This window comes from Myotis nattereri, assembly GCF_964212035.1.
Source record: "Myotis nattereri genome assembly, chromosome: 5".
Taxonomy (NCBI): domain Eukaryota; kingdom Metazoa; phylum Chordata; class Mammalia; order Chiroptera; family Vespertilionidae; genus Myotis; species Myotis nattereri.
In genome coordinates this window covers 42189904-42216193 of record NC_138080.1, presented here as the reverse complement: position 1 = coordinate 42216193, position 26290 = coordinate 42189904, and the positions used below count along the sequence as shown (strand labels likewise).

At 45.2% G+C, this 26290-nt stretch overlaps 1 protein-coding gene across 1 annotated transcript in view; it reads right to left on the bottom strand.

Annotated features, from left to right (window-relative positions):
* SH3RF1 (SH3 domain containing ring finger 1) overlaps window positions 1–25693 on the bottom strand; it is a 171653-nt gene extending 145960 nt beyond the window's left edge. The window contains exons 1-2 of the mRNA XM_081090937.1: window positions 25254–25693; window positions 23566–24049 (exon numbers count right to left, since the gene is read on the bottom strand). Coding sequence (XP_080947063.1) covers window positions 23566–23958 — 393 coding nt within the window. The 5' untranslated portion in view covers window positions 23959–24049; window positions 25254–25693. The remainder of the gene's footprint in view (window positions 1–23565; window positions 24050–25253) is intronic.
* Window positions 25694–26290: the final 597 nt, after the last annotated feature.

Genomic DNA, 26290 nt, shown 5'->3' with positions numbered 1-26290 from the left:
GTGCGAGCACCAGGTGGGAACGTGGCCCACTGGAGCAAAGTATTTTTAGTAACCACCAGAGGCTCACCCCAATGACAGCAACCAGCACCCCACCTGGGTCTGGTGTCCCCCGCTCACCTGCTCCACCATCCCGCCGCAGCTGACGCTGCCATGTTCCGCACACCCCCCCCCCCCCCCGATGGTCAGCGCATGTCATAGTGACCAGTCAGTCCTTCAGTTGTTCGGTTGTCCTGCCATTCGGTCTATTTGCATATTCGGGTTTTATAGAGAGAGATTAGCAAAAACAGTCCAGAAAACAAAGCTCCAAGTGTCCTAACACACCAGCTATCTATCCAGCCTCAAGATCCCATTCCAGTGGGCGAAAACCTACATGGAGAAACCACATAATCCAGTATAAATAAAGCAATGATAGTAACCTTCAGTTTTCTGCTACAAAAAAATTGGTCAGAAATACAGTCAGCACTGCCGAAAGAAAAAGCAAAATCACCACGGAAGATCAGAAATAAAGACTGTAGTCTTATAACTGCAGGATATCCTATAAAATGAAAATGTAATTTATAAATCATTTTTAATGCTACCAGAAACCAAAGGAAGGGCAATAGGGGAGTATTTCTACAAGACCACCTTCAATAGATTCTTCCCATAAAACAATCTACTGAAGAGAAAAATGGTCACATTAGTTTTTAATGAAAGGCAGGGAAAGTATCTCTGTTCATTCACCTGTATAAATACCAATTGCTTAACTTGGACAGGAAAGCACAGTTTCTTCAGGAGTGTCACATCCACTGTAAGCTGTACCAACTGATGACCTGATGGGTATAAAACTACTCCAGACAATTTTACCTGGGCAATTTTACCTGGCCCCCCTCCCTTGTCTGCAACTGAGTATTTCGTGCTAATAGTATATTGCTAGGCAAGGTGTTAACTTATTCAAGTTTTACTCTGCAATTAAATTCTTTCATGCCATTCACAATAGAACTCAGCTATAGTTTCCTCCAAATTGGAGCCTGAGAAAAATAGTTTACAGAGAGAACTCAACCTTCCAAAAATAAGATTTAAGGTGGAGGGAGGATTTTACATTTTCCCCAGCATATCTTAATCTTTCCATCTAAGTATGTTATGTGGGTATTATCTCTGAAATATCGGGCTGAGCTGGGATGATGTGCAATCCTGCTCATGAGTATTCTGTCACTTTGTTCTGCTAAAAAAGACACTGATGAGGACATGCTTCATGGCCAAAAAATTCACTACATGCCTAAAGGGGAAAACAGAAAAAGATAGGCAGGCCTGAGGGTGTGATTATCTATTTAAGCATGCAACTGTATTTTAAACATAATTAGACTAATTGCCTCCCAATCTAAGCTGATGCATCTGCACACACAATTAATTAGAACTGATTTTAAACGCCCTGTTTGGAATCCTTTGTTCCCCACTTTCTACAAATCAGATTACCAAGGAATAAATTCCATTTCTCAATTTTTCAATTTTCATTTTTTAAGAGAGGCAAATTTACATTACCTGGATCTGACCCACGAATGTAAGTCACTTAACTAGCAATTATTTACTCTGCAACTAAAAGCCAATTCAAATTTTTCCTCTATAAAATAATTCCTGGTAAATAGGATGATCTTGCAAGGCCGTTGTAGAAAAACTTGAATCAGCTCATAGCTCTTCTTTGAAAAAGGAAGGTGGGAGGAGATAAAGTTCCATTTTGCAGGAACATTAGAGAAGTGTGCTCTTAAAGCTGCCTTTTACTATGTTCTTTTTTTTATTTTTATTTTTTTATTGATATCAGAAAGGAAAGGAGAGAGATAGAAACATCAGTGATGAAAGAGAATCATCCATCAGCTGCCTTACACATCCCACCCTGGGGATCGAGCCCACAACCTGGGCATTGCCCTGATTGGGAATCGAACCAGTGACTTCCTGGTTCATAGGTTGATGCTCAACCACTGAGGCGCACCAGCCGGGCTACTATGTTCTTTATTCTCTATTGGTTTTTCTACTGTGAATCAAATGTAGCTAAGTAATTTAAAAAGGGCATCAGGGACTGTTGAACAGAGTAAGACAAAGCTCAGACACTAAAACTGGAGATGGGGCTGGGAGGGGGTAGGCAGGAGGAGGGACAAGAAAAGGCAAACAAAAAGTGAAAAGGTGCAGGGAAGAGGGGAGGGTGAGAAAATGCAAGCGTGATGGGTTTACACAGAGACTGCAGCGCCTGCACAGGGGAGGCAGTCAAACCAGCTCAGGGAGCTTTTCCCCAGATAAATATTTACTGAGTGAATGAATGACGGCCGGTGTCCACAGCAACCTCAGAGGTGTGTACCTGATCCAGAGGACAGTCATTAGCCCATGACAAGTGAGGGAAGCCACAGAGCGAACCCACAGGCCTGGTGAGGTGAGGCAAGTGTGAAGGTGGGAGCTAGGGCCTGGAGCTGGGAAAGCCTGGCGGCCAGCTGGAGATCACCATGATCCCTGGCTGAGCTCTGACCCTGAGGCTGCAATCTGGAAGGTTACAAATAATCGTTACACACAGGCATGGGAGGGGCCACCATCTTGTGCTGGGGCCAGAGAGAAGAGCATGACCTAACTGGAGACAACTCAGGGGGTGCGGACCTTGGGATCTGAGTCTAAGGGGCGGAGCATGATGGAAACTCTGTAGCTGACAGTGGGAACAGAAATAGGAATGGGAAACACCCCCGTGAGATGTCCCGTTTCCCAAAGCAGGGCTGGGCTGGAACAGCTCAGTGAGTGTCTGTGATGATTAGATGCTGACACCGAGAGTTGCCCCAGCTTGAATTCGCTGCCTACTTACTTACAGTGACCTTGCAGAACTGCCCAAAATAGTTTTCGGTGATTCCCCATTAGGGAGTAGAGAAGACATCTTCTAAATTCTATGCGGAAAGCAAACCAAGGACCAATACATGGGGAAGCACAGAAGCACCTGTCGGTGAGATTCCATTGTTGGACACAGAAGGCAACATGGGAAAGGGGGATTTTCAGCAGGCTGTGACTCGCCGTGTCAATAAGCTGGAGAAAACGCGTGCAGATTTCAGTATGGTCTTTGGTGAGACATGTGACTGCAGTCATGTTTATGAGTGCCTACAGAGACACTTAAATGAATTCCACTTGTAATGTATGCAGCCAGGATTAGATTAGAAAAAGGAAATTCATTCCTGACATTAATCAACAGGCTCAGGACACTCACCAGAATCCACCCACAATCCAGTTGTATTATTCTGCAAAGGAAAAATAAAGGATATCTGAAGGCTAATTTGAATCCACACTACCTCATAGGAGGAAATATGCTCAAGTCACGACACAGCCAAGATTAATAGGTGTTTCCACCCACTTCTTAAACAGTTTTAGGTACAGAAAACAATGTCACTTCTCTTCCCAAGAATATGTTAAGCACAGGAGTTTGCAGAAATATATGCAAAAGACAGCATTCCTTGCCATACCCTCATTATCTGGTGTTCTGGGTAGCTTTAAAAGTATGAGTACTGAATTCCACCGACGCAGTCGGTTACAAAGGGTACGTATTCATTTCCGAAAGCTAAAAGCAGAGATACTGCTGTAGTTTGAAATCATGTTGCTCATCTCCTAGGTTGAAAAAAAATAAAGACTCGTGGCAAGATTATTTTTTTTAAATCATTCCACGTTTATCTTCATAAAACAACATAAAATGAATCACCCTACGAGCAAGTATGACACTTTAATTCTCTTCTCTATAAAAATTCTTAGTTCCAACCTAAACATCTGAAATGATTAACAATCATTTTCCTGTTTGCCACGTTTTTCAATATGAGGTTGGCAGAGCAACTGAGACCAACATAACATCAAGTAAACCTCACTTGCAGATTTGTTCATTTAACAAACTCTTATTGAGGCCCTACTATGTACCAGGTGGTGTTCCAGCAGCTGAGGATACAGACAGGGATAAGTTTAGTCCAAGTCCTGGACCTCATAGACCTTCCTGTCTATTGGGGGGGAGGGATAGGGAGTAGACAAATAAATATATAATTTTAAATGGACATAAGTACTACCAAGAAAAATAAAACAGGGCAAGGCAGGAAGACTGACAGGAGAAGAGGGAGGGGCTTATTTGGATATGGTGGTCAGAGGAAATGGCATTTGAGAAGAGATGGAACTGAAGTAAAGGTGCGAGCCATGTTGAAATCTGGGGGGAAGACCTTCCTTTGAGGCAGGGCAAAAAGCAGGTGCTAAGGCCCCAGGCCTTGGTGGTTTGATGAACAGCAAGAGAATCTGTATCGCTGAAGCAAAATATAGAATGAGTGTCCGATAAGGTGGAGGAAAAGGCATGACTCAGTTATATGACTTGTCTTGTGGGTCACTATATAGTTTTGATCAAGAAAGTGTCATGTCACACTAACTGAGATGCAAGGGAATGACTCTTAGGCGACACAGGTGGACTGGGAAGATTATAGTCGGAGACTATTTCGATAGTTTGAGCTTACCCGGACAGTCTCTAAATCAGAGGTGGGGAACCTTTTTCCTACCAAGGGCCATTTGGACATTTATAACATCAATCTCCGGCCATACAAAATTAGCAACTTAAAAATTAACCTGCTGTATTTGGTCAAACATATAATTAACTCACCCCTAAAGCCAGGCAGAGCCAGATCAAATAATTTCACGGGCCTTATATGGCCCACGGGACTGACTTTCCCTACCCCTGCTCTAAAAGCTTAGATTTTATAGGGGGTGGGCAGCTACTTCTTATATTTAATTCCATCTAAAGATATAGATATAAAGACATTTATACCTCTATACACAGATACACACTCAGTGACTTTATTAGTTTGAATAACTGAAAACAGGTTTCAAATCATTGCAGTCGGGCAGCCTTAAAATCGTGCCCCCAAAATGACCATCCTCCCCCCTTTTATTACAACTACATGAAAGTCATGTAGGAGTGAATAGTTCTTTTGTCCTTAAACAGGCTATCTGAAAAACAGAAGCATACTGTCTTTTATTGTCAATTCATGGCTCACAAAGCCTCTGAGGTTGGCTTTTGTCCTTCAAAAGCTTTTAATTGACAGGTACATTTAAGCTTATTTTACAGGCTGTGAGAAATGGAATGCATTGGGAGCGGGCCACATCTCCCTTTTTCTGAAAGGAAAAAGATATCAGTAATGCAGTGACCTCACCTTCAAGGAATGCATCAGGGACATGGAACAAAGGTGGCTTCCTTCATAAGGAAACACAATCTGTTGCAGAAAACTGCTTCATTACTTTTGAGTGATTTAGGGCTGCACAGTCTACCAGAAATGGTTCCAGTCTTTAATCTGTATTTATTTTATTAGCAAAACTGCTAGTGATATCATTCTTTGCTCGAACCTTACCAAAAAAAAAAAAAAGCCTAGCATGTTCATTAATCAAAACTATGTAAGCCCTGACCAGTTTGGCTCAGTGGATAGAGCATCAGCCTTCGGACTGAAGGGTCCCTGGTTTGATTCCAGTTAAGGGCACATGCCTGGGTTGTGGGCTCGATCCCCAGTAAGGAGTGTGCAGGAGGCAGCTGATCAATGATTCTCTCTCATTGATGTTTCTACCTTCCTCTCCCTTCCTCTCTGAAATCAATAAAAATATGTTTAAAAAAACAACGACAGAAAAACTATGTATAATTGTTCAGATCACCTTTGATTGTGCAAAATAAGTGTATTTATCAGGAATGAAAACTGTCTACAGGGATAGGAGCTCTGGTAGGCTGACCAGAGACTCAAGAAGCACATGAGATGTGGAAGGTAAACGCGACCTAAAGTTTCAGGTTGCACTTAGTATATAAAAGGAAGACCTGCATTTTCAAATTTTGGGGCATGTTGAGTGTTTCAGCTTATGAAATTTATTACCACAGCATCCTTTTATAGTGACATCATTGCAAAACCAATTCTTTGAGGACAGAATGAATTCATCCATGGCTAACCTGGATGCAACATACAGAACACAGTTACTAAACCATTGCTTCACCCTTTCAAGGTCACAAAACATCTTGTTACATATTTTCCCCCAAGTTCAGGTAGTCAATAATTTACTTTCTTGGGTCGGATAGACATTATTCCATAGGATCAGCTCTTAAAATGATCCCATGACCATTTCAAAGTGATTCTGCTGTCCAACTAAAACTGCTACGGTTGCCATTCTAAGGCTATCGATAGACAGTTGTGATCTAATTACCCCCGACTTTGCAGATTGTATTATCTAGTGCATGGCTGCCAAGAATTAGCAACTCTGCATACTTGTCAGATAACACTCACCTGACTGGGAAAATTGATAGTAAGTGTCAAACTGAAAATCGATTTTGGTTTTAATCTATCTTTACCCCCACCTCTTTGGTTCTTTTGTCTAATATGCCCATGTGTCTGATAACAGTGACAAGAAATGGTGACTTTTCAGCCCAGGCACAGAGAAGAAATGTATACTGAACAACTGCTACATGCGTCCTTTCCATACATTCCAAATCTCAATATATAATCACTGAACATAAGCCATATTAGATAAATCCCACATTGGCTAACAGCTCCCAGTTACAGAAGGAATTGGTAAACCATAGCCTGGCTGCAGTTAAACAAAAACAAGACACCAGCTCAGGGGTGGGCAAACTTTTTGACTCAAGGGCCACAATGGGTTCTTAAACTGGACCGGAGGGCCAGAACAAAAGCATGGATGGAGTGTTTGTGTGAACTAATATAAATTCAAAGTAAACATCATTACATAAAAGGGTACAGTCTTTTTTCTTTTTTAGTTTTATTCATTTCAAACGGGCCGGATCCGGCCCGCAGGCCGTAGTTTGCCCACGGCTGCACTAGCTAGTTGTTAGTGATGGTTTACTCCCTGCCCAGACACGGACCTGATACCACTAAATTGGAAGGAGAAAAAAGCCACCAGCAGGGGCTGAGAAATTTACATATCAGGTTAATGTGGAAAATAAATGCCTCTCAGTCCAGGAAATAAAGAAAGCTAGGATCACAAAGAAGAAACTTCACCTAGCAACACACGCAAACCGTCATATAAATATTCATATAGCATTGCCACTCCTTCCACACAAAGCCCTTCTTCATTCGTAACATACCTAGAAACCACAGCGTGACACATTTCTACAGTTACCAAGTCCTCCTAACATGCTGATCCTTGAGATATGCCATTCTCTTTCATCTACAATGAAATGTTAGGACTCCGGAGTGGGGAACGTCCGGCCCGAGGGCCATATAAGGTCCACAAAATCATTCGGTCTGGCCCTTCTAAGGCATTAGGATTGAGTTAATTAAATGTCTGATCAAATATAGCAGGCTAATTTTTAAGTTGATAATGAATGTATGGCTTGCAAATGATGTTATAAATAAATATCCAAATGGCCCTTGGCAGAAAAAAGGTTCCCTACCCCTGTTAGGTAGACTTCAGTGTGACTTATTTGTGGGTATCACATAGCTTAGTCTCTTGAAAGTTAATAAAAACTCGAGGTATATCTATGCCTTTTAGTTAAATATTTGATACATTGATCATCCAGAAAAACAGGAATGCTGGCTGAGTGTAATTTCTACAACTAGAAGACAAGAAAAGCACGCTGAGAGCCAGAGGAGCTGCGGAGGCTGAGTGCAGAGGTACGGCGGCGGCTCGCGCGCGCGTAAAGGGGGTGGCACCTGAGGACGCGGCTGTCTTTTTGAATCACAAGCTCCCGACTGCTCTGATCTCCGGTTCTGGGAAGTCTCTGGGGACCTAGGACACATACGGGGAGAGGCTGCTCTCTCAGGTGGCAGCGGGCGAACTTGAGGGCGGATTTCCCTCAGAGGTGCTTGCAGCCATTACCGGGACACTGAGACGCGCGACTCCGGGCGCGGAGAATCAGCCATTGCTTCTTTCTCCGGCCTTTTGACTCCCTGAGACCCCGCCCCACCCAGGCTGCAGCAGAGGCTTTTGCATGTGAATGCCCCGGCCCTTTGCAACCTGATAATTACCTAACTGCAGCCGGGCCAGCCAGACCCGGAACTTCCAAGAGAAGGCCCAAGGCCCCGCAGCGGCTTGCATTGCTTCACAGCTGAGCCTCTTCGTGGTTCCTGCTGTGTGGCCTCAGGCAGGGGCTGAATTAGCACCTCCTTAGATCCAGGAGCCACTGTGCCCAGTGGTCAGAGGGGGACCATTCTCCCACTTCAGACACAGCTGCTTCCCACAGCCAATTGGCCTGGAGGTCAATTCCTCCCAGTGATCCTACATCAACCAAGGCACCAAGAGTGTCCACCCAGGTAACTGGGGAGGCTGAGCTACTGGGCCCTACAGGACACCTGGCGCGCAGGCCACTCTATCAACACAGGGAAGCAGCCAAAATGCGGAGACAGAGAAACAGGTCACAATTGTCAGAAACGGAGGAGGACAGACGACTGGATATAGAGTTCAAGGCCACGTTTATAAGGTTTGTCAAGAATTTTATGGAAACCGCCGATAAATTTAATGAATCCCTCAAGGAGTATAGTGAGACCATGGAGGACATGAAAAAGGACCAACTAGAAATTAAGCATACACTGACTGAAATAAAGAATATTTTACAGAGATCCAACAGCAGACAAGAGGATCCCAAGAATCAAGTCAAAGATTTGAAACACAAAGAAACAAAAAATACCCAACCGAAAAAGAAAAAAGAAAAGAGATTCAAAAAGTATGAAGATAGTGTAAGGAACCTCTGGGACAACTTCAAGCGTACCAACATCAGAATTATAGGGGTACCAGAAGGAGAGAGAGGGCAAGATATTGAAAACCTTTTTGAAGAAATAATGACAGAAAACTTCCCCCACCTGATGAAAGAAATGGACCTACAAGTCCAAGAAGCGCAGAGAACCCCAAACAAAAGGAATCCAAAGAGGACCACACCAAGACACATCATAATTAAAATGCCAAGAGCAAAAGATAAGGAGAGAATCTTAAAAGCAGCAAGAGAAAGACAGTCAGTTACCTACAAGGGAGTACCCATCCGACTGTCAGCTGATTTCTCAACAGAAACCATGCAGGCCAGAAGAGAGTGGCAAGAAATATTCAAAGTGATGAACACCAAGAACCTACAACCAAGATTACTTTATCCAGCAAAGTTATCATTCAGAATTGAAGGTCAGATAAAGAGCTTCACAGATAAGGAAAAGCTAAAGGAGTTCATCACCACCAAACCAGCATTATATGAAATGCTGAAAGGTATTCTTTAAGAAGAGGAAGAAGAAAAAGGAACTCTTACCACTTGCCACAGCATAGATGGAACTGGAGAGCGGATAAATACCACAAGATCTCACTTATTTGTGGAATATAATGAACAACATAAACTGATGAACAAGGACTGATCCAGAGACGGAGAGGCTTTGATTGGACTGTCGGGCCTTGGAGGGAAGGTAGGGGAGGGTGGGGGCAAGGGGGAAGGATCAACCAAAGGACTTATATGCAAGCATATAGGACTAACCAATGGACACGGACAACGGGGGGGGGGGGGAGTGAGGGGATGAGCGGGGGGGGGGGGGGTAGAGGGTACACATATGTAATATCTTAATCAATAAAAAAAAAATATATTTGATACATTAACAATCACAGAGAATCATCATCCTGCACAGGTATCTGCACTAGAGAGCCCGGGGTCCTTGTGGGGTTTCATATCAGAGTTGGCCGGTCCATGATTCAAGAATTGCAAAGAGTGTCTTGGGGCTGATTTATTCTCCTAACTACCCTTTTCTTCCCCCTTCCCTCTTTGTTCTCAAGAATTGTAATTTCATTGTGAATGTGCATGTTGCCTCTTCTGGGATTTAGCATGGGAAGGTGCTACTGCTAACCACATCAGGACCTGAGCTTCCTACCATCCACAGAATTACCTGACACGGGAATTGCTTAGGATGTCGATAATCTGCATCAAAACAGAGGCCATGATTACTCGTAACATTTTCATTCCCAAAGCAGAGATTTTCAAGCAGGGAAATCACAAGGTGTTTGGTAAAGATCGCATGCATCCTAGTAACTCCATTTCATTTTCCTCTATGTCAGAATGACGATGTGCCTGGGGGAATACGACAAAATAGGTGACATATTTTAACTTTTATAATGCTTCTGATTAAATTCAGCAGAACGTTCTTTCTAATAAACTAGGAAAACATGATTTCTAGACCACCATGGTGGGTGCAACACAAATGTTTCCAGGGCCGCCCTCAAGAGAACTGTGATTCAGGATCCAATTACATCTACGTTTCATGAGGGTTTGCCCAGCCTCTGGGTAATACATTCATGGCTGACTTAAATAATGGAAAATGAATACCATTAAGTGCACCAAAACTGCACATGTGGCTAGGTACTCTCTCTTATGAAGATGTGAATGCATCCAAGTGGACCTTGGAATTCTGGAATGTGAACAATCTATCACTCCCATCAAGATGCATTTACTGAATGGAGCAGCTACTACTTTTTCAAGTGTAAAGAAGAGAGAAAAGGTTTAAAACATAAAGAGTTCCCGCTCTCAAGTTACTTATCACTTGGAAGCCAAAACTAAAACACAGTCAATTAGACAACAATCAAATACCAATTGGGGGAAGAGGATGCCTAAAATAAATGTAAAAATTAAAACCAAGTATTCATATAATTACAAATATCTACTAAAGCAATAGCATCTTGGGTTGACATTTTTTTAATTCCCGTTGATAGCTGCAAACTGCTGATACTACCATAAGGATGACAGAAACCACAGGAGGCAGTTTAATTAGGATGGCAGTAAAAACTAACGGCTCAAATAAAAAATGGGGGAAACCCAAACTGATATAAGTAGAAGCAAACTGTCTGAGGTCGAGGCACTGTATAAATGAGCGATGCAGTGAGTTATTTTTAAAGGTGCGTAAGGTCAGGTAAAAAACGAGCAGCTTGCTCAGGAGGGTCACGGGACAGCCCTTCCACAGAAGGAACTTTATTATTATCTGGCGAAGAGCTATTTTGGACCTGAACCTGAGCAAGACCAGCAGAGGTTGGAGAGCGTCCAAGGGAGAGTGACTAAAATGATTAAAACGTTAGGAAATGGGTCCTAAGAGGACGCAAAAAGGAAACAGTTATTTAGGCCAGATAAAGATGCTAGGGAGGAGGCTGGCTGCACAACAGCCCGCAAGGTTATGAAGGACAGCGCACAGGGGAGCGCTTCTTTCCCATTAAGGACGGGACGAGAGGAATGTGATTGAACAGCAAGGACAGGGATTTGTGTTGGATACTAAAAAAAAAAAAAGAACTTGCTGGCTGGGAAGATTGCAAGGCACTGGAATAAGTTACCAGTAAGCTTTTGAAATGTTCTTTTTCGGGAGACTTTTTTTTTTTTCCAAGACATCTTCAGAACACGTTCACTCTGTGTCCTTTCTTACCCTACAAAATCAGGAAGTGGATATTTTAACTATAAATAGAAGCTCCATTAAAAAAACATACAAACTTACTGAAAGTTGAAGTACAGTATGGTTCTTCACTGTGGCTGCATTTCCAAAAGCCATCAGAACGTTATCAGTTACACAATGCACTTCTTTTGCCAGAGATGGTTCTAGCCACATTAACACACACACACACACACACAATCAGATGCTCTAGATAGGAGATATAAAAATAATTAAAACATGGATAAGCTGAACAGTAATATCTATTTAAAGAACATAATCTTGATACTATGGGAGGAAGGGTGGGAGAGGGTGTCAGGGGTATGAAAAATGAGCCACCAAGGGCGCGCACACACACACACACACACACACACTGTATATCCAATGGTGCCATTAAAAGACCCGTGTGAGGGCATAATAATCTTTCCTACACTAATTTTCAAAATGAGAACTGCACTACAAAGCACACCTCGTTTCCCCGACAGAAGTCATAGGGATCTATCTCTTTTCAATACTATGCCAAAGAACAAAGTCAAAAGATGCACATTTTAAAATATTTGAGCTATTATTTTCCCCACATCATCAAAAGAAAAGAAAAACAATGAAACCAGTCACAGATTGTCTAACAGATACTTGATCCTGCTGGCTGGGTCTCTTACCCCAGGATGCGGGGACAGGAAGGGGTACAAGAGATAATGGTGTCACCATCTCCTTTCACAGGTGAGACCCAGAGAACCAGTGCCGCACTACAGGTACTGGGAGGACCAGGACAAACCACCCATTGAGTGACATCATTTGCAGTCACTAACTGATGAATAGCTTGTGAACCTGAAGTTTAAGTTGGCTGCTTAAAACAGAACCAAATATCCTATGGCATTAACATTATAAATGTTGACTAATTAAACTATCAGCCCTGCCAGTGTGGCTCAGTGGTTGAGCATCGCCCTATGAACCAGGCAGTCATGGTTTGATTCCCCGTCAGGGCACAGGCCCGGGTTGCAGGCTTGATCCCCAGTAGGGAACATGCAGGAGGAAGCCAATCAATGATTCTTTCTCACTGATGTGTCCATCTCTCTTTCTTCCTCTCCCTTCCTCTCTGAAATCAATAAAAAATATTTTTTGAAAAAGTATAAAAAATAAATGATCAGACCACACCCACCCACATGTGTGCCCTCACACACACAGATTTTATTTTACAATATAACTGACATATGGTATTAAAAGTTCTAATATCTGGAAAGAGTGAAAACAGAAAGTACTGGCATTTACTGAGTATCTACTAGGTCCTGGATGCTTACGATCTCTTATCTCATGTAATCCTCACAACCCTGGAAAGCAGATTGTCATCATTTTACAAATTAAGAAATTAGACTAAGGAAATAACATGCCCAAGAGCCACACAGATAACAAGAAATAGAAGAAGGTTGGCCTGATGCTAAAAGCCCCTGCCTTTTCTACTACATCCCATTTTTGCTCCAGCAAAACCACAAAGCGCACAGAAAGGAGCATTCAGAGGAAGAAATCAATTCCCCTCACTTCCCCTGCACATTTTTGAAAGAGCTTCTGTGTTCTTTGGCATCTTCCCCACTCTTGATGAAACCTTCTCCTATGTCCTGGGCTCGCTCACACTGCCCGCAGTTAGGGTAACCACGTGGCCTTGTTTGCCCCAGACAGTCCCGGATGCCTGCTGTTGACTCCGCACAATTATCAGCAGCATCCCTTTTCACTCTCAAAAGTGTCCCAGTGTAGGGGATAGATTACATGGTCACCCCACCTTAGCCCCTCACTGCACTTCCCCCATGCAGGCTTGTCTGACCCCAAAGAAACTCAGTGTCCATCCCTCCCTTTCAGCATAAACTTCCTGTCCATCAGAGTAGGTGTTCTCACCTCAGTGCGGATGGGGAAAGCAATGGGACTGGATAAATCCATACCCTTTCAAAGAGAACATTTTAGTATGTGGACACCTAATTTCAATCTCTAAGTGCTGAAATTTCAGGCAGTGTGACAACTTTACACAAAGGTAGTATTCAGGCAGAACAAAGGTAAGCCATTCCTGCCCTGGCCTGTGTGCTCAATGGTTAGATCATTGGCCTATACACCGAAGGGTTGTGGGTTTGATTCCCGGTCAAGGGCACATACCTGGGTTGCAGGTTTGATCCCCTGCCCAGTCGGGGCATGTGCAGAAGGTAACCAATCAATGTGTCTCTCTCACATCAATGTTTCTCTCTCTCTTCTCTCTCTTTCTCTCTCTCTCTCTCTCTCTCTCTCTCTCTCTTTCACTCCTCCCTCCCTTATCCTCTCTTTAAAAAAAAAAATCCATGCAAAAAAATATCCTCGGGGTAGATCATTCCAGGCCACTGGAGCCCATTCACACAAACCAGCCCGGCTTAGAGACTGATCCTAGGTCATGCTCCCCCAGCTGTCCTTGCTTTTCCGCTCTGCCTCTCTTCTCATGCCCTGATTACTCATCGATTCATCCGGAGGTTCCTGTGGCAGACACAGTGTGGGCTTCTAAGGGGGTATTAGAGCAGATCCTGGTGCCCATGGGTGACTGTGAGAGGCACATTCATCTCACAACACCAAGAGGATATCCAGACCCCAATCTCAGTTTGTTCTAAATGCTCACTATCAAAGTTGGCCTTTGCTAGGGTAATTATTTCCAAAATGTCACGGCAGCAAAGGGACTCTGATATCAGACAAGCCCTCATTGTATAAGAGAGGAAACTCTGGCCTGTGGAAGAGAAATCACTGGCTTACAGTCACAAAGGCAAGACGAGGACCCAGGTCTCCTTCCTTCTTGCCACCCTATAGGTCAGTGATGGCGAACCTTTTGAGCTCGGCGTGACAGCATTTTGAAAAACCCTAATTTAACTCTGGTGCCGTGTCACATATAGAAATTTTTTGATATTTGCAACCATAGTAAAACAAAGATTTATATTTTTGATATTTATTTTATATACTTAAATGCCATTTAACAAAGAAAAATGAACCAAAAAAAAATGAGTTCGCGTATCACCTCTGACACGCGTGTCATAGGTTCGCCATCACTGATATAGGTGATCCTCAGTTTCCACACAGCCTACATTTTCACACTCCTACGCGGAGACCCGACACTTCTCTGGTGCCGGAATTGGGCTATCTTGGAATATGTCAACGTTTCAAGCTGTCACGTGATGGTGCCTTTCAACCAACACTTCACTTCCAAGAGTATCCCTGTCTTTTTACAAAAGAATCAAGGCTTTCAATACCTTCTAGTATTCTGGACTTGTTTTATAAAATAAGGAAGTGCTCATACCAGCACATAATATTATGTACTATGAAACACATAATACTGAATGAAAATAATTAGGCCTACCAAAATATTTTACCTCATGGACTTAAACTCTTCAGTCATGCCCTACTATGCAGGAAAAAAGTAAAAACACATGAAATGCTGGAAATAATTTATCCAAGAGTGTGCTTAAAAGACAAGTTTAACAATGGAAAAATATGGAGAGATTTGCTAACTAATATCACTTTGAATGAGCAAAACCAATATTTAAGGTTTGAAAATTAATTTTATTGCATATGTTAATATTTAATCTATGTATTTAATGCATTAAAGAATTTTTAAATTTATTTAAAGATCTTTAAAACTAAGCAGTGATATAATTAGAAGCAAAAGAATACTTTTAGCTTTATAGGAACAGAATCTCCTTATAACAAATCAAAAGGTCAACTTTCAAATATCAATGCTCAAACACACTTCCTTATACAAATGCCAGGACTATATCCCAGTATCCTACACTGAAATTCTGATTCTATTACTACTATATTGTTTGAGAGGGTTTCTCACATAAATTAAAATTAGACATGGGCCCAGCGGTGTGGCTCAGTGGTTGAGTGTTCACTTATGAACCAGGAGGTCACAGTTCGATTCCCAATCAGGGCACATGGCCAGGTTGTGGGCTCAATCCCCAGTAGGAGGTGTGCAGGAGGCAGCCCATCAATGATTCTCTCTCATCATTGATGTTTCTATCGCTCTCTCCCTCTCCCTTTCTCTCTGCAATAAAAAATAAATAAATAAATAACTAGACATGGAGCACCCTAGAGTAAACTTTCATTTCACTTCTGTGTAATTATTCAATGCTTAGTTCACTTACTATACTTTAAAATAATGAAAATTCACTCCATTCATTGCTGAATTTGAAAAGGCAGTGTTTCAAAAGGATTTCTTTTCTTACAAAAAAAAATACTTGAAGAAATTTATTATTTCCTTAGGCTAACAGAACAAAATGTTTATACTTGACAGTCCTTGACTTTCTGTACTGTATTTAATGCAACTCAAAACTGATTTGCACATCCTCCTACTGCTCTTTTGCCATGTTTCACAATGCAAATAATCTGCTACTTAACTGCTACTGTCAACCCTTTGAAATGGCACCTCCATTCCCTTCTCAGCTATCCCCAAAGAGCCCACTCACACATCTGTGTTTAAATTGGCCGTGTTTACAGCTACCCATATGTCGCCATTCATGAAGCAACTGCTGCCATCCACTTAACTAAGGCATTGGCGGACACATACACTGCAAAGGACTGCGGGGCCTCAGAAAGGGTGGTGGGGCTCAGAATTGCTCTTCAGGTCACTACTTTTAGAAGTCTCTGAAATTTAAAAAGGAGGAGGAGGAGAAAGAGGAGAGGAAGATATACGCACTGTTCATGACAAAAGCTTTGGGAGAGGGAAGGTCTACGTTCCACAACGAGGGAGCCTTGCTAGCAAAGCAGTTTCCACGTGTGAGATTTCTAACACCAACACGTTCACTACACTGCACGTACGACGCTGCTCTACGATTGTGGATCCTCATGAAGAATCCTGCTACAAGGTGACCTGCAAAGTCATTTGCCTCGTGACCTCAGAATAAAAAAGGCTTGTCATGTATTGTCTCAGGCTCTTCCACAAAATACCACGTGCGGGCGCGCACGTACAGTGCGATTGAAACTTTGTGGCCCATGCGCAGAAGTCGGTATTTTGTGCAAGAGCCACACTCAAGGGGCCAAAGAGCCGCATGTGGCTCGCGAGCCGCAGTTTGCCAACCACTGGCTTAAACCATGTGAAAGCAATGGATGGCAGAGGGGCTGGATTACTGGAGCAGAGTGAGTGTCTGACTGCGGTGGGAAAAGCAGCATCCTTCCTGGTGGAGGAGGAGAGTTCAGGAATGGAGGGCGGCAAAGAGGAGCCAGGGGCTCTTGGAATGGTGAGGAAGAGACCACAGGCAACAGAAAGGGGATCAGAAGTAGGGGCTGCCCTGCCAGCATGGCTCAGTGGTTGAGCATTGACCTTAAAACCAGGAGGTCACGGTTCGATTCCCGGTCAGGGCACATGCCCGGATTGTGGGCTCCATCCCCAGGAAGGGGTGTGCAGGAGGCAGCCTATCTAGGATCCTCTCTCATTATTAGCAAATGGCTGAGTCTCCCTCATCTAAACCACATGGGAAGTCATGCTTGGGCCCAGTGTGGATGAATACAAGTACCCATCCCCGCCTGTGCAGACACATCAATTCCTTTACCAGAATCTGGACTGAACCTTCCACACCAGGGGAGTATGTCCTTCTGTGTCCCTGTCCACTCTAACCCAGTGACTCCATCTACCCTTTGACCAGACACTAAATCCAGGGGCGACTCAACATGGACCTCACTATAGACTTATTCCATACCTTTTCTTTTTTCTAACCTCACCCAAGGACATGCTTAGAGAGAGGAAGGGAGATGGGGGAGGGGGATGGGCGAGAGAGAGAAAAATCGATCAGCTGCCTTCCCTAAGTGCCCCAAACGGGGATCAAATCCACAAGCCAGGTATGTGCCCCAACTGGCAATCAAACCAGCAACCTTCAGTGCGCAGGATGCCAGACGCTCTGGCTGGGCAGACATATTCCATCTTACCCCATAGTTTGGAATTTCACTATATGCTGCCTTATTTGCTGTTTCTTGGACGCTTTACCCGTCCCCCCCTCCCCCAAATGTAAATGTTTTCAACAGAAACATGCATTAATGCCACCTCTGTCCTAGGACAGATTACAGCACAGAATGGAGCCTGAAAGAAACACTCCACAAGTCCCTGTGCACTGACTGGAGGTCAAAGGTGCCCTTTGGGGCAACTCAGAACTAGCACTAGCTTTCCACACCCTCCCTGGAGTCTCACTGCCATCCTGCCTTTCTCCTCCTCTCTTCTTCCATCCTCTTCCTGCTGTCTTTCCTCTGGGTGGTGCCTCATGTAGACACCGCTACGTCCAATAAAGCACGCTCTCTAGATTCCACTTACAGAAGAACTAGAGAGAGGTAACAGTGTTAGGACCTCTCTTCTCCCAGCACTTCCCTCCCTCTTCTCCAAAACCTTTGGAATCTGGTATCTTGCCACATAAACCTCCTGTCCATTTTATAAAACTACTAGAGGCCTGGTGCATGAAATTCATGCACTCAGGGGGTGGGTCCCTTAACCCGCATGAAATTCATGCCCTCTCACAGTCTGGGAGCCCTTAGAGGATGTCCAAGTGTTCCCCACTCTCCATGGGAAGCGGGCCTAAGCTGTCAGTTGGACATCCTTAGTGCTGCTGTGGAAGCAGGAGAGGATCCCACCACCGCCGCTGCGCTCACCAGCCGGGAGCCCCGCTTCTGGCTGAGCGGCGCGCCCCCTGTGGGAGCACACTGATCACCATGGGGCAGCTCCTACATTGAGCATCTGCCCCCGATGGTCAGTGTGCATCATAGTGACTGGTTGTTCTGCCGTTGGGCCAAAACCGGCTCTCCAACATCCCCAGAGGGGTCCCGGATTGCAAGAAGGCACAGGCCAGGCCGAGGGACCCCACCAGTGCACGATTGGGGCCTGGGAGGGACATGGGAGGTTGGCCAGCCAGGGACAGACCATGGGAGGGCTCCAGTGCATGTCCAGCCCATCTTGCTCAGCCCCAATCAGCCAGACCCCAGCAGGAAGCTAACCTACCAGTCGGAGCATCTGCCCCCTGGTGGTCAGTGCACATCATAGCGAGCAGTTGAGCAGCCTTAGCATATCATTTGAATATTATACTTTGATTGGTTGAATGGCCAACGGGCGACCAGACACTTAGCATATTAGGCTTTTATTATATAGGATGCCAAGCCATTTAGGCATCTAAGAGGGTGGGTAGGGACTGAAGAATTTCTCAAGGTTACTGCACCTTTGGAGTAAAGAGCACAGACAAGCTAGGCCACGGCAAGTCTATGGGAAAACTGGACTGAATGGGACTGGCAGTGGACTGACCAAGAGGCCACTCAATGGGCTGACCTTTAGGAAGACATCCCCAGTGCATTACTCTGCTAGAGCTACCCCTTATCAAGTATGACAGATTGGCTGGCTTCAGCAACAGACAATTATTTCCTCAGTTCTAAGATGAAGGTGTGGGCAGGGCTGGGTTCTTCTGAAGGCCTCTCTCCTTGGCTTGTAGATGACCATCTTCTCCATGCGTCTTCAGATGGTCTTACCTCTGTCTGTCTCCTAATCTCCTCCTCTAAGAATGATTAACAGTCATATTGTGGATTTAGGCCACATCCATATACACTCATTTTACCTTCACCACTTCTTTAAAGGTGCTATTCCCCAAACACAGCCATATTCTGAGGTCCTGGGAGATGGGACTTCAATTTATGAATGTTGGGGGAAACAATTCAGCCCATAATAGTCAGCAATAAGGAGAGGGAGAGAAGGGAGGCGTGGGTATGACTCTGGAGAAACTGAAGCACACTGGGCATTTGTGGGAGAGAGGAGATTTCATCTATGTCCCCCCATATCCAGAATGCTCTGCCTTTCCTCTGTCTCTCAGGGCTTTGACCCCAGGCTCCATTTCTGTTCTGAAGGTTTGTGGTCACTCCAGTCTCAATGATTTTCAGTCCCAATGATCTGTCTTTCTAATTCCGATGCAGAGCACTGAAAAGCTACACCAAGCACCTGGCCCTGAACCCCAAGTGGCCTTGTGGTGGCCCTTGATGCCTTGCATATTGCTGAACTTGAGGCCTCGTCTGGGTCATGATCCCTGTCCCTTGCTTAGTTCACACTCACCTTCCGTTGGCTCTTTCTAGGAGCCATGCCCTGTGCTGCTGTTGGTCAGGGCCTTTGGAATACTCATCCCCTCTGCCCCCATGGCTGCCCAGCCCCATCTATATTATGAAGAGGTAATATGCAAATTAGGCCGGGACTCTGTAACAGGTCACGACCAGACAGGAGGTTGCAAGCACAGATGAGGCCTGGAGCGGAGATGAGACAGAGGCAGGTGGCTCCGGCAGCCCCAGAGCAGACACAGGCGCGGGGGGGGGGGGGGGGGGGGCAGGGGACGCTGTGAGTCAAGCATGGGTCCCAGCCGCCCCCCCCCCCCCCCCCACAGCACCGTCCGGCCTGACTCCTGTGGCAGCCAGCCCTGCGAGAGCCAGGCTTGGGTCCCCACCCCTCACAGGGTGCATCCTCGAACGAAGGGCGGGAGGCGGGGCGATTTCAATTGCACGCTGGGCCTCTAGCAATGATATTATTGAACGGCCAACTGGGCAACCAGACACTTAGCATATTAGGCTTTTATCATATAGGATGCCAGGCCATTTAGGCATCTAAGAGGGTGGGTAGGGACTGAAGAATTTCTCAAGGTTATTGCACCAATAATATCATTTCACCCTATAGAGCTCAGCTCAAATACCTTTTCTTCAAGGAAGTTTTTGAATCTCTCTCTCTCTCTCTCTCTCTCTCTCTCTCTCTCTCTTACACACACACACACACAATTTACCATTTACCCTCACACTTAACACAGGCCCTTCTTTCCTCTCGCATGGCTCTCTATGACACTTACTGTGCTTAATTACCTACCTGCATTGCTATTGTTAGTGTGTCTCTCCAACGAGACTGACACATACTCATTAACTGTTAAGCAGAATCTGTAACTGGTTTGTCCATCACTATCTATCCAGCAGCCAGGGCAGTGCCTGGAACCTAATAAGTGCTCAATATGTTGTAGATTTTAAAAAAAGAATAAGTGATATGTAAATTAGTGTAAATCAATGGTTGTGTGATCTATTTCTGCTGAAGAAACTCACTTAGAGGCAGTGTGAAATCATTATGTAATAATACCTCGATAGATAGACACACACACACACACATATATGCATGGATATAGATCCTGAACAATGGGATCACACATAGAAAGCAGAAATGCAACTATGCTATTAGGTAGTACTTCTATAGGAATTACTTAAATATGTTTTCCATATCTCACTTTGCATATATATAAAAATCTATCTTCTGCAAGTATTTTTTAGTCCATTAAACAGATTATCTGCAACCACCCCTTCCCTGTGGCTCACTCCACTGCTTGACTTTGGCTCAAAACCAACAGCAATTCTTTACTTGGGGTAAAGAATCAATGGATTCCCTTGGTGACTCCAACCCAACACTGTTTCATTTTCTCCTTCATATTAGACAGGAAACACTAAAATTCTGGGAACAAGATGTGTGTCACACATTGGAAATGTTCGTATCTGCTGATAACACTCAATCTACCTCGGCTAAACACATGAGGAAGCCACATGGTCACAATCTAACGGATCATAGAACATAACTAATAAACTGAAGCAACATTCCACATGTTATCACTTTCAGCTTTGCGCAACATGTGGAAAAAGGCTCACGCGCCGCTTGGTCCTGTCAGAACATCTAAGGGAGGAGGATGCAGGTTTGGTATTTATTATGGTCACTCACCTAAGGGAAGTGTCTGAAGGAGTGCACCACAACCTCCACATGTCTGCATCTAATAGATTTCTTACTTTCTAAAGGAGTATTTTCTGAAATATTTTATCTTTGAGATGCTTGGGCTATTTATGTAGCCCTGGTTGTTTTTGAATACTTGAAAATAAAAAGTACTGATAAGAAATTTTTTACACTTGAAAAAAAACAACTATTTTTTTTTAAGTATTGCAGCATTCGCATCCACTCAGATAACTGAAAAATCCTGGTTGTTTCATCCAACACTCTCCCTGCCACCCACAAAGTAACAGATATTATCTCCTGTTTTATGGACTTCAACAATTCAAGTTATAAGCCTCAAGTTGAGTTGCCCTCCTTGGTGAGTAATTTTTCTCATGCTAAAGAAGGAACATGAAATAAATTAGGAAAATCGTATAAGCCAGAAAAAATAATACTAACATCAATAAAATCTCACAAAAACAATACTAACATCAAGAAATCTCACAAAAAATTTCACTAAGAAAAGTGAAACTCAATTTTGGGAGCTTAGCAGTTCAAACAAATGGACATTACAGCATTACATAGTCAATTGCTGTTAGAAAGAAAATGTCAAGCTGAATGCTTGAGCCCTCTTGTTAAATTCCTTTTTTATCAGTAATCAAACCTTCAATGCATTCCTCACAACAGGTAAGGCAAGGTGTCAACCACTAAGAATCTTCTATTCATAGCCAGAAGCTATGCCTTCTCTAGTCTAATTAACAAGGAAACCAACTCTCTCCAAAGAAGTAAATCTACTCCCTAATTAAACTAAGCAAAGCTGGGTCAGGTGTCTCAGAAATGATCAACTTGATCACTGATTCTGTAGTTAAAATATTGATGAGTCCATATCCACTAATCAAGGTAGCAGTAAACTCCATAAAATAAAAGAAGTCTAAGAAAAGTGCTATAAGCAGATCAATTTTACATGTGAGCTTCAAATAGGGAAAGAAAACCTCCATAAGCCAAAGTCATTGCTATCTTAAAAATCTTAAATATGAGAAGCAAAAGAAATTTTACTATTCTAGTGATGAAACTGTTTTCTAGTGATTAAAATGCTTTACATATGTTACAGCTAGTGATATAAATATAGCATTTTAAAAGATGAGCTGAGAGGGAAGCCAGGGAATGGTTACAGGCTGTACCCGTCTACAGTTGTCTGACAGTCACATTTATGAATTTATACCATCGAATGCTGTCCCAATGGGTTGTTCCGACATTAAATAAAAGAAGCCAGCTTTGTGTGTGTATTACAAATATTTGAAAAATATATATTCTCATCCAAATTAACTGTTCTTTAAAAATATTTTTTAGCCCTAACCGGTTTGGCTCAGTGGATAGAGCGTCAGCCTGCGGACTGAAGGGTCCCAGGTTCGATTCCCGTCAAGGGCATATACCTTGGTTGCGGGCACATCCCCAGTAGCGGGTGTGCAGGAGGCAGCTGATCGATGTTTCTCTCTCATCGATGTTTCTAACTCTCTATCCCTGTCCCTTCCTCTCTGCAAAAAATCAATAAAATATATTTTTAAAAATATATATTTTTTTATCAGTTTGGCCAATTATCAAAATTGTTTCTTCTAACACAAATGGAATTGTTTTAACTATACAAATATTCATAGTTGTATGCAGCCCATAATTACTTTTTATTATTTTAAAGATGAGCAAAGCATATCTTACTGGTATGTCATCACCCACATCATAAATTCAGATTTATTCAGAATACCTTACCTTCTAGAAATTTAAGTTATGATAACTGTCCAAATATTTAACTTCACTTGAAATTATTTCAGCCCAAACCCAAAACCCAAGAAAAACCATTTCAATGGAATATTTAATTTCACTTTCTGTAAAACCCAACATAAAGCTAGATTCTCTTGCTGTTTTAGCATAGTCCTAAATGACATTTCGTTGCTACAGCAACCAAACTCTGCTACCTGTGGCCATGATTTGTTGAGAATTCCCCCAACCAGAAAATTCTGTGCTCTAAGCAACATAAAAATTAAGGTCTGACTTCCTGCTTATGATTTACTCTCACACATGTTTATAGCATGTATACATAAATGTACACATACATACATAATTATGGCTCTCCCAAATCCATCAACAAAGTAATAACCATAACAAATCTCCATTTTAAAGAGGTCACCAAAAGCTGCTGTGTTTTAGGTTTCAGTGAATCGCTACTTGTTTCTGAAAAGATAACAGAGATTATCTGGAGGAAATTCAAAAACAAGAAAATTGATGATGTATATCCAATTTCATTCCAAAAGGGAAGAGAAATAATCTATCTGTTACAGTACGTGTGGCTTTTTGTAGCAATAGGCTGATTTAGAAAACAGCAAGGTGAAGAATAAAGAAAAAAATGTGGTCATTACCACACCATCATGAAGCAAGCTGCTTCTGCAGGCGACTCACCCTCACTGGGGGGCTCCAGGCTTGCACACGCTGCTGCTGTCCACCCTGGGAGCTGGGCAGATCTTTCGAGCTGCAGTTAGCCACCGAGCTGCTCTGAACTCTCAATGCACTGGTGCAGTTCGTCCCACTGCCCCCACCAGGGCCAGGCTTCCAAGGCCTCTGCTTGATGCCATCCAGAAGTCTGACCAGCAGGATGTTACTAGGAAGCTCCTCGACGCCGGAGCCAACCAGAGTCCTGCACTCGGGACATCTGAGTTCATTTCGGGAACCTACGATCCCCAGCAAACACCGTTTGCAAAACGTGTGCTGGCAAGGCAAAACCTTGGCAGAAGCATCCAGCCGCTCTAGACACACAGGACACTCCAGAAGATCCAACAAGGCAGATTCATCCATCTTGATCGTTTACTGAGGGAAAGCTTCAGAAATGTTCATAGTTGTATGCAGCCTTACAGTGATTCATGTAACATCCATTTCAGACTGTGCTCTGGAGTCACGGGAAGGGGGGGTGCGGAAAGGGGGGGAAGGAAAAAAAATAATAACTATTGTTATCTGGGGAAAAGGCTCACAGAGGAGCCAAGAACCAAAAAGTACACAAAAGTGCTTCCTCTGAATATCAGTGCAGCTTTGCTTTGGAATGTGGTTCCTGATCTCCAAAGCCAACAATTAAAAACAAAATGGGCTTTTAAAAACAATTCAAAATTAATCCCTAGCGATAGTTAGGAGTTCACTGTGCAGAAACAGCTATGAAGTCCTCCCCGGGATTCCTGCAATAAATAGGATTTATGAAATGCAATAAAGACCATAATTTCTTCAGCTCTCAAAGTGCTATGAGCTGCCTTAATAGAGTCCTCAGCTCGTATGGGAAGCTGAACAGAAGCAACTGAAAGTTTTCTCCACCTGAAATTACTTTTAAATCCAACAAAATTCCCCATTTTTTAAGATACCTCAGCGTCTAAGAAAAACCATGCCTCATGTGATCACTTGTGGTAAATGATCCCAATATTGAATACATATGTTTCTTCGCTGGCCTTAAAAATAGCACCGTTTAATCCTGCCCACACCAAAATGAGCCGAAGGTTGTGACAATGCTAAAGGACACCACGAAAGACCTGCCTGAAAGCAGCTGAAATATACAAGCAGCCTTCAGGGCAGGGGTTGACAAACTCTGAACCGGATTTCTGAACGGCCTGTCCTACTCCCATTCAGAAAACCCGGCAAAATTATCACCTGAAGAATCTGGCCATGGAAGGCTGCACTGGGAACTGGGGGCCATTCAGGGAAAAGCCTTTCCACCCCGGACTGCGCCGCTCTCCCACCGCCACCAAAATACAGGGAAACGTGAGCGTCTAAGAGAAAGAGGGGGCGAAAAGGTCTGGGTGGGAGCGTTCACAGCTGTTCCTGACAGATCGGGGCGGGGGGAGCCGGGACTGCACCCCCTCCCACGCCGCCGGCACAGGTAGACCCGCGCCGCGGGGAGGCGCGGCCGCGCGCCGCAGACACACCCGGGCCAGGTGTCGCCCGCACCCGCAGGACAGCGTCCCGAGCTGAGGCTGGGGCTGCGGCCCGGCCGGTGCCCGCGTGGGGGATCTCCGGCATCCCCGCCTCCCTTTGGGTCAGGCCGGGCACCGAACCCCCCCCCCCACCCCCCCCAGCTGGAAGTTTTCAAGGACTTAAAAATAAATCCGCACCTGAAGTTGTGCAAGTCAGCCCCATGGAGCGCCACCGGGAAACGGCCACCTCCCCGCGGAGAAGGGGCGGGCGTCCCCAGGGAGGCGCAGCCAGCGGGGCGCGGCGGGGAGCGGGCTGTGCCGGAGCCCGTGGCGCGGAGCCCGGGCAGCTTCCTGCCGGGGGCAGGCGGCGAGGCCGCGGGCTCGACTCCCGCAGGTCCCGGCGCGGCGCCCGCGGAGACCCGAGGGTGGGGGACGAGAGCGTGAGCGGCGCGGAGGGAGGAGAAGGGGACGCCCGACCCCCGCCTTCCTTCTCCGCCGCCAGGCTGTGCCCGCGCCCTACCTCGCGCCTCGGCTCCTCCTCTTTGTTCGCGGCCCCGCAGCGGTGGCGGCGGCGGCGGCCGATGCGGATGCGGCCCCGCGGCGCTCGCGGCTCGCGGTGTCTCTGACGCGGCGGCGGCGGCGGCCCCGGAGCCTCCTCTCTGCGCCCCCCTCGCGCGCGCACACACACGCCGCCGCCTCCCACTTTCCCAGCCAAGGAGGGCGGAGGAAGCGGAGGAGGAGGAGGAGGAGGCCGAGCCGCAGCCGGCGCCCGGGGCGCGAGGGGCCGCCCTGCACCACAGCGCCTCCCCACGAGCGCCCGCCGCGCCTTCTCCCGGCGCCGGGGGCACCTGCGCGCGGACCCCACGGGGCGGCGGGCTTGGGGGCGCGCGCCTGCAGAAGGAAGCCCCGGGAGGGGAGAGCGTGGGGAGTGGCGGCTGAGTCCAGGAGGAAGCGGCCAGGGGCAGGGGCCGGCCGTGTCCTCCGCCGGCGGGAGGCGCGGAGGGGCCGGTCCCGGGAAAGGGCGGGAAGCTCCAGTACGTTCACTGCATCCCCCGGGCGCTTCTGTTGGCCCAGCCCTGGAGAGACACCGGATAGAGTACCAGCCAAGTGCTGTGACCCCTTAGGCATGTTGAACCAGTTGGGAGACAGTCCCAGGGCAGCTGTCCACCCGCCGATTGCCGGGGCCACCGCCTCCCAGCGTTGCTCCCCGGGCTGCCCACATCCAGGCACCAACC